This window comes from Gastrolobium bilobum, unplaced genomic scaffold, assembly GCF_033153095.1.
Source record: "Gastrolobium bilobum isolate Gb01-03AN ecotype WA unplaced genomic scaffold, APGP_CSIRO_Gbil_v1 utg50158, whole genome shotgun sequence".
In the NCBI taxonomy this organism is placed as follows: Eukaryota; Viridiplantae; Streptophyta; class Magnoliopsida; order Fabales; family Fabaceae; genus Gastrolobium; species Gastrolobium bilobum.
In genome coordinates this window covers 29331-43719 of record NW_026898566.1, presented here as the reverse complement: position 1 = coordinate 43719, position 14389 = coordinate 29331, and the positions used below count along the sequence as shown (strand labels likewise).

General features: G+C 36.7%; 1 protein-coding gene across 2 annotated transcripts; it reads right to left on the bottom strand.

The window, feature by feature from the left end:
- Window positions 1-4272: 4272 nt before the first annotated feature.
- On the bottom strand, window positions 4273-10734 carry LOC133317434 (cellulose synthase-like protein H1). Of its 2 annotated transcripts, none has more exons than XM_061519296.1 (9): window positions 10434-10734; window positions 9416-9740; window positions 9155-9280; window positions 6740-6856; window positions 6393-6605; window positions 6155-6260; window positions 5510-5691; window positions 5075-5425; window positions 4273-4952 (listed from the first exon to the last, which is right to left on the bottom strand). In XM_061519296.1, exons 1-9 carry the CDS (start codon window positions 10691-10693, stop codon window positions 4398-4400), a joined length of 2235 nt encoding a protein of 744 aa, XP_061375280.1. In that variant the 5' UTR covers window positions 10694-10734; the 3' UTR covers window positions 4273-4397. The 2 variants fall into 2 exon arrangements, with proteins under 2 accessions (XP_061375280.1, XP_061375281.1); XM_061519297.1 differs by having other exon boundaries at window positions 5510-5688.
- Between the last annotated feature and the right edge of the window lie 3655 nt (window positions 10735-14389).

Sequence of the window (14389 nt, the reverse complement as noted above, 5' to 3'; positions counted from 1 at the left end):
ACAGACTTATTATCCAAGGATGCTTTTAAATGGTCAGTAAGTGCTGAGCAAGCATTTGTGGCTCTCAAAAACTTGTTAGCAAACGTCCTTATTTTGGCTTTGCCCAATTTTACACTTCCTTTTATTCTGGAAATGGATGCCTCAAGTGTAGGCATTGGAGGGGTGTTGTTACAAGCAGATCATCCAGTTGCTTTTTTTAGCCGAAAGCTGCCCAAACTCATGTAATCAAAGTCCACTTATTATAGAGAGATGTATGTCATAACCACTTCGGTGGCTAAGTGGCGACAATACCTTTTGGGCACGCCTTTTATTATCAGGACAGATCATCGCAGTTTGCATCCCTTGATGTCACAAGCGATCAAACTCCAGAGTAACTACAATTTCTTGCAAAATTGTTGGGGTTCAATTACATGATTCAGTATCGACCAGGGAAATCAAACATAGTGGCTGACGCCCTGTCACGCCAGCATGAGGGGGGTACCACTACTGCAACTATACCAGAGCTCATGGCTCTCAGTGCACCCACATCTACATATAATTCCATATTACAGTCCGAACTACAACATGATTCCTATGATACTCGCATTATACATGAATTATAAAGAGATCCTGCTAGATGGCCACATTGGTTGTATAAACAAGGATTACTGTTCAATAGAAACCGCATCTATGTCCTAACAAGCTCATCACTAATACTGCTCCTTCTCCATCAATTTCACTCGTCCAAAATTGGTGGACATGTTGAAGTCAGAAGAACACTCATCCGAGTAGGTGCTTCATTTACCTGGAAACACATGAAGAAAGACATTCAACAGTACATACAACAATGTGAAACTTGTCAGAAAACTAAATCCCCAAACCACTCACCTTACGGTCTTCTACAACCCCTTTCAATTCATGACACCATCTGGTCAGACTTATCCATGGACTTTATAACACATTTTCCCAACTCAGAGGGTTTCACAGATATTATGGTAATGGTGGACAGACTTACCAAGGGAGCCCATTTCGCAGCCTTACCATCGAGATATTCAGCTGTCAAGGTAGCGCAGGTATTTTGGGACACTGTAGGGAAGATACACGGCCCTCCGAGATCCATAGTCTCCGATCGTGACCCCATCTTCACTAGTGACTTTTGGAAGACACTTTTCAAACTGCAGGGAACTATGCTTCACTTCTCCTCAGCGTACCACCCTCAATCCGATGGCCAGACGGAGCGGGTCAATCAAATATTGGAACAGTACCTCCGTTGTTTTGTGCATGACCACCAAACCACCTGGCACCGCTTCCTTAGCTGGGCTGAGTTCCATTACAACACTGCCTTCAATCACTTTACTCGGACTACTCCATTTCAGGCCACCTTTGGTCGTCCTCCATCGTGTTTATTGGCCTACACCTTGGGATCCACTCCGTTAGAAGCTGTAGACACAGATTTACACCAACGTTCCCTGATCCTAGCATCATTAAAGCAAAACTTAAGAAAGGCACAGACTTTAATGAAAATACAAGCAAACAAGAAGCGAAAAGCTTACACCTTTCAAGTCGGAGATCAAGTACTCTTGAGGCTGTAACCATACAGCCAACTCGCGGTCCATCGACGGTCCTCCCACAAGCTCAGTCTACGGTTTTATGGTCCCTTTGAGATTTTGGAACGTATCGGGCTAGTAGCTTACCGCCTCAAGCTGCCGAACGGATCACGTGTCCATCCAGTCTTCCATGTTTCTCTTTTGAGACCCTTCATCGCTCACGGGCAACACCAGATCCACGCTTTTCCTACAGATCTCCATAGTACACCACTGATGCATGCACCGACAGCTATTATTTCACGACGTACCATCTGGAGACAAAGGCGGGAGACACCGCAAGTACTAGTGCAGTGGAAGGGATTACCACCGGAGGAGTCCACTTGGGAAGACGAAAGAGTTGTTATGGGTAAAACCTTTTCAAAGGATCAACCTTTGTCTGTGATGCAGAGCGAAAATAGAGAGTTTGCTGGTTCTGAAAAAAGAGTGCCATGTAATTTTTTGAGACAGACCACTCCTCCAAGGGATGACTTGGGTAAAGAGGAGTTCATTAATGTGGCCGTAGACACAACCAATGGTAGCCATCCGTCTGACACAGGACGTACAATTTCAACCACTCAAAAGTTAATGAGGACTAGCTGGATGCCTCTTTCTCCAAGCCTCCAGAACATTCCCACCGACAATGCGTGTGGACCGTCCGTTTAGATCTGCCCAACACAAGGAGAATCAATTGGGCCAGTACATCCTGAGGATGAGATTGGTTCTGATGAGGAAAGGGATGTTACACAGCAATCCAGTGGGATGGTACTAAGGAGGCCCAATCGTGATAAAAGACCACGTGGATACTTGAAGGATTATTTTCAATAAGCTAAATGGCCCAATTAGTATTCTTGTATATGTTATTTTGTGTAATTAGAAATTAAAAGAAACAAAAGGAAGGATTGAAACAGAATTAGCTATATAGCCCACGGAGTGGGCGTGAATGAAGATATTCAGAAAATTGTTGGACAATCTCCCTCTCTTCTACTCTATCTCTCTATTCACAATTCTCTCCTCTACTTCAGATCTATACCCCTTACAGCCTAAAAGCCTATAGCCTAACCTTTTAATTATTTTAATAAAATAATATATTTATGAAGGCTGTTAAAAGCAAAAAAACTCCAAAAATTAATTATTTCGTGTGTTGTTATAAATTTCATTTAAAAAAATTTGTGATCTTATTAAAAAAACTATATGAGAATTTTTATAATTTAAACTCTTGTTATATATACTGTTTAATTGATGAATGAGAAACTTTATCTTTTTTTATTTCAATCTGGTTTATAGGCCTAGAAAGTCTTATAAATCATATTAGGCTTTTCATCTATTTTATTTTTTTGTTATACCTCATGCTAAAAACACATAAGAAGTTGGGGGATGAAGAGATAAATCATGATCAGGGTAAGTGGAAAACAGTGTGGGAGTGGGATGGCCCTCCTAGAGTCAAGACTTTCCTTTGGATGTTGATGGGAGAGAACTTACTCACGAATCTAAGGAGAGTCCAGAGGCATTTGGAGGTCTCATCAACTTGCCCCAGATGCAGCATGGAGCCTGAGTCCTGTCTACATGTTGTAAGGGAGTGTTACTGGTCTAAAAAGGTATGGATGAATTTGGTGAAACCTGAGTTGTGGCATGAATTTTGTACCTTACCTTTTCTTGATTGGCTTGTTATTAATCTTGGGATGAAAGATTGTATGGTGGGAGGGAGTAATGGAAATATTCTTTTTGGACTGGTTTGTTGGTTTCTTTGGAAAGAAAGAAACAGGTTAGTATTTGACAATATAATGCCAAGGGAGGGAGATACAGAAAGAGTGGCATCTTCTTATCTCATGAATTTTGTTGAAGCTCGTGAGCTGTATTACAGATCTGGATTGCAAAATAGCATGAGGAGGGAAATTCAAGTTCAGTGGCTGCCTCCCCCTGTAGGATGGGTAAAAGTGAACTCAGATGGGTCAGCAAACAGAAGCTGTATGAACTGTGGCTGTGGTGGAGTATTGAGGGATGATTCTGGTAAGCGGTTGAAAGGCTATGTGCGCAATCTGGGAAGTTGTAGCTCGGTCATGGCTGAGATGTGGGGAGTCTTGGTGGGAATGCAATCAGCCTGGGAGCTTGGGTTTAGGAAAATTGTTGTTGAAAGTGATTCTCAGGTTGCTCTTAGTGATAAAGGATGGTGTTGCTGAGGGGCACAATCTTAGGGGGCTGTTTAATAAGATTGACGCTTTGAAGAATTATGATTGGCAAGTAGAATTCTCTCACACTTTCAGAGAAGGAAACAGGGTGGCAGATTGGTTAGCAAACTTTGCTACCACTAAAGGATGGGAGACAATGCTCTTAGACTCGCCTCCGGAGGAATGTGTTAGCTTATTATGTGATGACGTTAGGGGAATGGCCTGGTCTCGTGTGACTAGAGGGCTGTAGTTGGTTTTTAATTTCCTTTGTATTCAAAAAAAAAAAAAAAACACATCCTTTAACAGGGTAATAGGCTATAATGTAGATAATTGTTTTAGGTGACCATTTATTTACATCTCTATCTCACGATGGAAATGAATCTTCTCATGTAAAGAAAAATATGATACGGTTACGTGAGAAAATCATAATTATATAAAGGTAAATCAATGATTATTATTTTATAATTATTTATTTAATATTTTCTCTCTCTCCTTTTTAATTACTATTGATACATTCTTCTATGATTATAATTCACAAGTTGACATGAGAGGATCCAGTAAAAATTAACTTACACCTTTCAGCAATTTATTATCTAATCGATAATAAGTACAGAAGGCTGAGAAAAATATGAGAACAAAATATATAGAAAAATTCAATACCAAGTGATCAACCAATAACGGTGCTTCTGCAGAATTGCACAAAAACAAATGCAAGAACTGATGACTTGAATATGGTGGATAAAGGAATCCCAAATTTTCCTCTTGCAAAAAGCCCTTTTAAATATGGCAAGTAGCAAATCACCAAATACGTAGTGCAGATCAATTCCCCAATCCCACACCCATTTCCACTTTGAGCTGTTGCTGTTGGTTGCAACCCCAAAAGCTTGATAAATAGTGCTGTCATTTGCACAAGAAAAATGGTAGTGCCAGCCACAAAAACTGGGGACTCGTCGAAGGTGAACCTACCATCATCTGCATCATCTCCATCAGCATCAGAAGTTGGGTGTTCCTTCTGTGTTATTTCAAAGACTGTATCAGATATCCCAGAGAGCTTAAGCATGGCACTCAAAAATCCTATAAACCATGCAGTCGAGGTTGTTATTCTGCTCATTCTCTGGTTGTTCCACCAATTTCTTATGGACAACCCGATAGCAAGGTACTCTACTAGAGTATGTATGTTGTAAATCACAAAAAGAGCAATAGGAATCCATAGTCCAAGTCCCTTGAATAAAAACAAAATCAAAAGAGTTAAAAAAAAATTTAGTATATTAAAACTCCAAATTCATGTAAAGGAATCCTTTTAACTGCTTGTGATATAAAATTGCCAATAAAATACAATCTAACCTTGGGAAAGATACTGGTGTTGGTAATTATGCAATGTGCAATAAGAGCAGCATAGGAAACTTCGAAGACAGAGCGAGAGCCCCAGTTTGTAAGCCAACAATAAGACAAGCCTGACCTGAATTGGATCTTACCAAAGAGAGTGCCCATAACAGGAGAATGCTTGCTAAAGAAGACAACAGTGAGGCCTGTGGCCCATCTCTTTTGTTGTTTCATTGTATTTAGTAAATCTCCAGGAGCACACCCTTCAAAGGCAATTGGATCTGGTGTACAACACTCTGATCTCCATCCTCTTTTGTGCATATTCAAGCCTGTAGGTACATCTTCTGAGATTGATCCATATAACCAGCCCATCTGAAATTACCAAAATCTTTAAAGCTAATTAACCAAATTTTAAGTTAATATTATCATAAAAATATATTTGTTTGTGTTGGGTACCTGTTTACCCCAGCAAGTGCCATATTCATATCCACAATTAGCAACTTGGGTTGCTGCCTCAATACAGTTACTGATATCACTAGGAGAATATGCACTCCCTTTGAAAACATGAGCTGCTGATTTTACTAACTCCTTCGAACTTCCAAATTGTTGTTTTAATATCTTGTCTGCTAATTTTCCTGCTAAAGATACAAAATCATAATCGCCTCTTAGGCATACCATATAAGAATCAACTATGAATATGTAAAGAAACGATTCAACTCAAAATTTACCAGATTAACTGTTTAATACAATATTTTTTTTAGGGAAAAAAGTATCTAATGTTACTTTAGACAACTTTGTCTAATGTTCATCGAAACGACATCGTTTTGGAGTTGAAAAATTAAAAAATTAGAATGATAAAGACTATTATAACCTTGAAATAAATTAAAATTACAAAAACACCATGATTTCCGCCCCAAAACGACGTCGTTTCGATGCAAACCCTTCTTTTTAACATAGTCCTACCCTTATATATATCTCACGCATATTGTAATTTATATATTAATTATTTGAGTCCATTGGAAAATTTGGAATAATGAAGTTACATATGGGATGAGTGAATTTTCTGTAATAATCATGTGAGGGAAGGGCTTTTTCTCCCACCTTCGATTTCATCGGGATAAAGGCCATAAATAGCTTTTCTTCTGTGGAAGGTGTTTGTTCCAGCATAGTGAGGTCCTTGAAGTCCTGCCATGCCCCGCATTATATACTGCATCACACAAAACAAGAAAATGTTTGTTTACAAACCTCTTAGTTCACAAGATATACTGGCATTGATAAGCGGGTATGTATGTGTAGCTGAAGAGTAAGCTAAGAGCTTCATTTGAAGTTGAAAAAACACCTCAAAAGCAGTCACCCACTGATTTCCGAAAGGGTCATCTTTTATTCCATCGTAGAATTGCTGGAAACATTGAACAAAAGCAACGTCTTTTCCACTCTTAGAATCCACCAAAATGCACATAGCGTGTTGAACAATCTTGGGATTGTTCACAACCATGTCACAGTCTACGTTCAACATAAAGGGAGCGTTGGTCATCAACCCAGAGACTCTTGTCTGCGCATATTTATTAAGAAATATGAGATAGGATATGTGAGTGATTAATTGAAAATACATTTGGTGTTTGATCATTAACTATTAAGAACGAGAATCAGAATTCCATGGAACTAAATATTAGTTAATAAACTTACCAACACATTCATAGCTCCGGCTTTGTAATTATGTTCATACTCTGGCCTCTTCTCTCTGGATATGTAGATTAAGTGAGGCAACCCATCAGAAAGACCTTCCTTGTTCTCCAATATAACCTGCCCACACCTAAGATAAATTAGTCTTTTTAGTTGCTTTGGTTTTCTTTTTTCAAGCATGCAAGAACCAGAACATATATAAAAATAAAGGGTTCGCTTTTTCTACATTGAGATAACTTATTTAAATTGAGCCTCAAACGACGTCGTTTTTAAGGCGAAAATCAAGTTATTTTTGTAATTATAATTTATTTCAGGTTATAATAGTCTTTTTTCATTATAATTTTTTAATTTTTCAACCTAAAATAACATTGTTTTGGGAGCGAATGTAGATAACTTATCTATATTCACCGTTCACCGTGAGCCAAAAATAAATAGATTAGAATGATGTTTATAATAGTTGTTGTTTGAACTAATATAATAACGGGTTCGGGTTTGTTCATAGTTAGGCAAAATGGATCTTATCCATCTTCACAAGTTATCTCATACAACCAATTTTAAGATATATAGTCTCACATTGTTTGTATGAGCAACTAATGTAGAGTTTATAAGACCTTGGACACTCCCACCCTTTGAGCTAGCTTTTGGGGTGGTGTATCCCAAGATTCTTTACATGGTATCAGAGCCTCGCCGCCTCCCACTTTCTCTTGTGGCGTTTCTTAGCACACGTAGGCTGGGCCTGTTGCATTGTCCATCTTCAAGTTCAATGGGCTCTCGTGTGAGGGGGCGTGTTGAGATATATAGTCTCACATTGATTGTGTGGGCCACTAATGTGGCCTTTATAAGGCCTTGGACACTCCCACCCTTTGAGCTAGCTTTTGGGGTGGTGTATCCCAAGGTTCTTTACATGGTATCAGAGCTTGAGCCCTCACCGCCTCCCACTTTAAAGTGGAATTAAAATAAATAAATAAAAGCACAAAAGGTAAACCAAAAATTGAGCCTGTGCAATTCCACGCTTCTAGTCCAAAGGGCTCTTGCGTGAGGGGGCGTGTTGAGATATATACTCTCACATTGGTTAGATGTGCAACTAATGTGGCCTTTATAAGGCCTTGGACACTCTCATCTTTTGAGCTAGCTTTTGAGGTGGTGTATCCCAAGGTTATTTACAATAGACACCACTAATTTATTGATCCAATAATAACTTTTGATCGGCTAGGATTTCATATAAAAGGGAAGTTTTTTAATTTGACAGTTCATGATTTTGGAAACAAGGAATGAATGGAAGATAAGTAGAATTGGTGAATTAAATAGAAATGAAAGGAAGAGGTGTAGAATTTGTGATGCGTTAATATAATAGAAATTAGGCTCTGTTTGATTTTTGTTTTGGAAAACAGTTTTTTAGTTTTCAACACAAAAAAATTTAAAAAATTGCTTGGTAATGGTTATTCTATGAAAACGTATCTAAAAAGTATATCTGTGTTTTAGCTTTAAAACTGAATTTAGAGAACATCTCATAGATGTTTTTGTTCTGTTTTTTAAATTTTGACTCTGAAACATGAAAAAATATGAAGAACTGTTTTTTCATTAATGGCAACATAGTAATTATGTAAGAATTGAAAAAAAATATAAATTTGAAGAACATTTTGTGTCTCTCACTGCCTGAGCAGTAAAAGGACTGCTTTAGCATCCACTTTTTTCAAACAGACTTTATTGTTCTACAATTTTTAAAACTATTTTAAAAGGGACAGTGACCATTTTGTCACGCCTAGTCAAAAAAATTATCAGACTCTCACGTCAACGATAAATTTTCCCAGAATGTAACGTGAGATAATTCGCTACACTGTAGAGAAATATGTTTGCAAATAATTCGCTACACTGTGTAGCGAATTATGCCACGTCAGAATCCACAGTCAGCAAGAATGACACGTGTCAAGCAGGACGTAATTCGCTACACTTGTAGCAAATTATGTTTGCGAATGATTTTTTGACACGTGGCACACTTTCACAGAAAAAAACTGACGTGTCATAATTCGCTACCACTGGTAGCAAATTTGGTCTGCAATATGATCACGTGTCACGAGATTATTGGCCACGAAATTCGCTAACAGTGGTAGCGAATTATGACACGTGACAGTCTGGTAAAAAATACTGTTTGCCTGGTAAAAAATTTGACAAAACGTGACATTTTGATCACTGTTCCCTTCTAAAAACAATTTCATGAAACGGATTTTTTCCTTATTTTATTCTGAAAAACAATTCTTACAAATTATTCTACAAAACTATTTTATGAACAAAAAAAAATCAGAACACAAATAAATTTCTTAATCTTCAAGCTCAGATTTGTTATATAGAAGCTCAAAAGCATCAAATGTACTCGATCTCGGTATTTACTTGAGTATCTTTTACTGGGATACTTGTTACCTTAATTATGCTCGGATGATTTCTTTTCTCTGTATTGGAGAAAGCTGCAAATTCTCCATCAAGTTGAAATGGAATTGGTTTTCGAGCCACATCATCAATTTTTTGGCCAAGATTGTCATACATTTCCTGCAAAATACAAAAAAAAAAAAAAAAAAAAACATTTTGCATTACATAAGTTCGAAAATAGCTTTTAATTTCCCTACTCTTCAGATTTGGTGCTCATCTTATATGCTGGCTAACAACTAGCTAGCCATAACTTACCTTCATTCGTAACCATTCTTGTTTGAACTCTGATGAGTCTTCACTTTTGATAGCGGCAACGTCAGAGAAGTATCTGAAGGGTGCTCTGACTTGCAAGTTGTATTTCTTACAGAAAGGTACCCAAAGTTTTGCAAATTTGGAAGCTTCCACAAGAGCATAGAAGGTAAGAGGGGAACACCCATCATCAGAAACATAGCAAGCTATCTTATTAGCTGGATAATCAAGCGCCAAAAGAGACAACACAGTGTTCATTGTAATGATGGGAGGCTCAAGTACAGGGTTTGCTGTTGTCACAAACAAGTCCACTGGTGGAAGCTCAGGTACCCTATTGGGATAAAAAATAGAATGTACATACATAAGGCATGTCAGTCATAAGAAAGAAGAAGCATTATTACCTATCCCCTCACAGCAATATTTTTATCTGCTTGAAGTGTGGACTATGCTAATTTAATTGTTCTAGAAAGTTATGGTTGAGATAATAATACAAATCATTAAAAAAGTTCTTACTGAGTGCCTTAAGGTTTTGGGTTAAAGTGATTCTTTACATGGTATCAGAGTTTTTCAGTGACTATTAGGTCACAAGTTCGATCCTTACCGCCTCCCACTTGTGGAATTAAATAAGTATAAGGTAAATCAAAAATTGGGCCTATGTAATAATCCACACTTCAAGTCCAAATGACTATTACGTGAGGGGGTGTGCTAGAGAATAATATAAATTATTAAAAAAATTCTCACTCAAAAGCTTAATGTTTTGAGTTGAATCGATTCTTTATAATTCCATGAAAACTTTGACTGTGATACCATCTAAAAGTACCAACTTATCTAACAGCTCAAGCCGATAAGAAACGAGACTTTAATGATTTTATATTATCCTTTGCAAAGAAAAAAATAATTTTATATTATATTTCATTGACAAACACTAACTAAATGTATTTACGGTAATGAGGAATCAAATTTGAAACAGCATGATATATCAAACAAGCAAAGCAAGCATGAACAGCTTTGTGTTATTACTTACTGTTGCAGGAGACGGTCTACGTGGGTTTTGGTTACTGCAGGGTTCCATTTGGCGTTGAGAACCACAATCCAAGTGTAGGTGAACCAAGACTCGCATAAGAAAGCAAGGAACCATGGGAAAGTGAAGCTGCTGTTGACAGAGAAAACACGGTAACTGAGAAGCGAGAGAAGTAGGAGTAAAATCAAGGTGTCCATTACTCTTTGAAATTTGCGCTTGATACAAATTTTTTCATAGAGTGGGAGATATCCTTCATTGGCCATTGAGCAAAGATACTAGAATGGTGTGCAATATGCTCTAATGAGAGGATCCAAACCAGATTAGGGAGTGTTAAAGGAGAGTATCAGTTTTAAAGGACAGTATGATGTCAATGCTGAAAGCACATGAGCCAAATAAATTGTTTTTTTTATCATTTAACTTTATATAAATAATTAAAATTAAATTTTAACCAAAAATAAAATAAAATATCATTCATGTTTGATTGTATAATAAAATAACTCCTCCCATATTTTTAATAAGTTTTCGGAGATAGGTTATTCTACTTATTATTTTTTCTGTCTATCTTTGTCTATCACTCTCCAACACGTTAGATCAGAATCTTAACTAACATTTATCTTTCTCTTTTTTCTTGAGATTCTGATCTAACGTTATTAGAGAGTAGTAGGCAACGGTAAGCAGAAAAAATGATAGATATAATAATTTATCCCTAAGTTCTCGTGATCAATAATTCATAAAAAAGTTTTATTGTTTTAATCATTTAATTTTGTTTTCCTTATATCTTTTTGTAAATTTTTTTAAAAATAAAAATAAAATTGTATTGTACTAGCCAAATGATCCTCTTTGAAAATAAATCTTTAATGTATCATATGCATCGAAGATTCAATAGATTCACTCATTCATTTTATGACACATTAACAAAAAATATCACATTATTTACTTTTTTTTCAAATGATGTAATGTTTTCACTTCACGTGTCACAAAATAAATAAATAGATGCACCGAGGTGAGTGCATCTGCACTAAAATTTTGTTCCCTCTATGCGTGTTCACATGAAACATCCGGCAAGACACGTAGGACTTGTTTGAGAGTTAATTTTAGGAGGAAAAGAAAAGGAAAGAGAGAATTTTATTAATATTTTTCCTTGTTTGTGAGTTTAAAAAAATGAGGGGAAGGAATTGAAAAATTTCACAAAACCCTAAAAAATCCTTCTTGTTCTTAAAATTAAAGTTCACAATTTTTACGGTTATATTTATCTACTAAAACATATATTCCCATACCCCTCTAACAAGTTCAAATATAATAAATATTTTTATAATTTTTTAAAAATATTGTAACTAAAAATAACTAAACACACAATAATTAATTATTAAACAAGTTCTCGTAAAATATAAATATTTTGTGAAAATTGGCTGGGTTATATAAAAATAGGAAATAATTGCAAGTAAAGTTGTATAAGGTTTTGCAACTTTGTGATCCACACAAGGTGTGTGACATAGACTTATTCGTCAACCACGAATCAAACAAAGGCAATGACTTTCTGGACTCTGGCTGCATCTGCCATTGTAAGTTTATTGTATCCTTCGTAGGCCAGCTCTTCGCCCCGAGCTATTTGTAGGGTTTTTCTGTTTACGTGCGTGTTCCATTAAAAAGTTCTTTCGTGGGGTAACCTACGACAATAACCATTTGGTGGTGTCTGCCTCGGATTGGATCACTCCCCCAAGTGATCAAGCAAAATGGGCAACACATAGTTTCTCAAGGATTTGCGCAATGGCCATTCAAATCTTCTCTTCATGAAATATCTGGCTCTAGACTTCACATTTACAAAAGTGATGGATATCCTGATCCTCAGGAAGATTCTTCAGCTACCCTCAGATTTGATATATGATACCAATATTCATTTGTGGCATAGACCTATTTAATGTGTGGATATTAGCCTTCTTAATTTGGGCAAAGATCTGAAGGTATATCATCAGAAATGCCGAAGCGCATCGTATCGACGTGATGAAGAATAAAGACACCGCTTTGATTACGTGGGGTGAAGTAGCGAGCATGCAATTTCTCACGTTCAGTTCTCCTTCTCAAGCCTCACGATCTGCGGCAACGCACCACGAACAGTTACACTTCCGCTCTACGATTGATCTTCCAGGCTATGACTCGAAGGGATCAGGGGGTTGTGGGCAATCGTTCAGATGATGAACGTCGACCTCTTTGGTGTGTTTCATATCTGTAACCAGTAACTAAAAGGATAAAATTTAAATAACTGGTAGGGGTTCCGGTTGGGACAGGGTTAACCAAACTCGTTGACGTCGGCGACAGCCTCGTTGGATTTTCTGGAATTTCTGATGCCAATGGGAAATAGAAGACATAAAATGAGCAAAAAGAATTAAGAAAAGTTGCAATTAGATAAATTAACCTGAAAGGCTGAAACAGATAATTAAAGAAAATAAAAGAGGCTTTTTTTATAAATTATTTTAGGAAGAGTTCTTTCTCTGTCTCTAAAGTCCCTGTCGCCGAGATCACTTTGATGCCTTTCAGATCTACTTCTGCTTCGCCGCAAGCGCTCTTCCTCCCTTTCCCTTTCACTCACACTCCCACGTTCCCTTCTGTCTCTTTCTTGGTCGCGGTCATGATTGACGGGAGAGTTCTTTACATTGGAAATAAAAAGATTGCAATGACAGGTAAACATTACTGCAAAGAAGAATAAAGAGGCATCAAAGCTAGGATGTTAAAAGTTTAACCTTTCACGTAGCCTTTCACGCAGTGGATCTATATGACTTTAATATTCTTTACTGAGTACTGTGAAACATTGTCTTTCAATTTGCTTTCAAAATGTATGAAATTTCAAAAAATGTATTACAAATTGCTATGCTTAAGCTTCTATTGCTGTAGAGGTTCTTCCCTCAACCTCTATGTTAAATTAAGGTTATTTGTCATGTGAAAAGTCTCCTACGGCAACAGTACGTGTTTACGAATATCACGAAAAATCTCATCTTTCATTTGATACCTTCGAATTGTGAGGAGTAATAGCTTAAACTATAAAATTTTATCACAAAAAGCAAGAGACATACTTGGTGTACCAATTTTTATAGTAGCGTCAGAATCAAATATTTAGTGCTGGAGAAAGAGTTATTGATGCTTATCGTTCTAGCTTGGCTGAAAATACCATCCAAGCTTTAATATGTGGTGGAGATTGACTACGTGATAAGTATGACTTGAAGAAAAAACAAAAAGTATAAATTTAATCAATTTAAATTATTTTATAATTTAATTATATTCGATTAAATTTTAATTGAAATTTGACTTTATTTTCATGTAGGAAGAACCAACATCTCAGCATGTGAGATTGCCTACGTGAATCTATTAAAAAGGTTTTTTTGTTTCTTAATCTTGGTTTTTTTGTTTCTATTCTTTATTCTTGTTTTTTTTTTTTTTCTACTTTTACAAATTATTTGCCAACTTATGTAACCTTGGAATTGTATTTGCACGGGAGAGAAGATGAAGATAAGTTTTTGGCTACTCTTGTAGTCATCATGATGTGTTTGTTGTATTCATGTAGTTATTTTAATTTACATAGTATGATTGACTTGTTAGATTTGATGAAATATATGTTATTTAGTTTGAGCATTTTGCTTTTGACAGTGACTTAAATGCAGATTGTGATGAGTTATTGTTGTGATTCATGGTTCTGTTTGGATGTTAAAATTGTGATTTTTGTTTTAACAATAGAATTTGAGTATTTTGTGGAGTTGATTCATGATTTGCTTGGAAGTTAAAAATTAACAGGCCAACGGGTCGGGCCGGGCTATTTGTTTTTTTATAAATGGGCCAAGACAGGCTAACAGTTAGACTCATACTATGCTATCGGGCCGGGCCAAGTTGAAATTTTTTGGCATAGGCTTGGGCTTTACGGGACAAAGCTCAGCCCAGCTCGGCCCACTTTCACCCCTACTTGGAGGCAC

What these genes read in the sequence shown, in the direction of transcription:
- LOC133317434 (XM_061519296.1), bottom strand. Translation starts at nt 10,693, where the DNA reads ATGGCCAATGAAGGATATCTCCCACTCTATGAAAAAATTTGTATCAAG. An exon ending in ATCATCCGAGCATAATTAAG is followed by an intron (nt 6,857 to 9,154) that starts GTAACAAGTATC and finishes AGGTGTGGGCAG; the next exon opens with GTTATATTGGAGAACAAGGA. An exon ending in ACACCAGTATCTTTCCCAAG is followed by an intron (nt 4,953 to 5,074) that starts GTTAGATTGTAT and finishes TTTTTATTCAAG; the next exon opens with GGACTTGGACTATGGATTCC.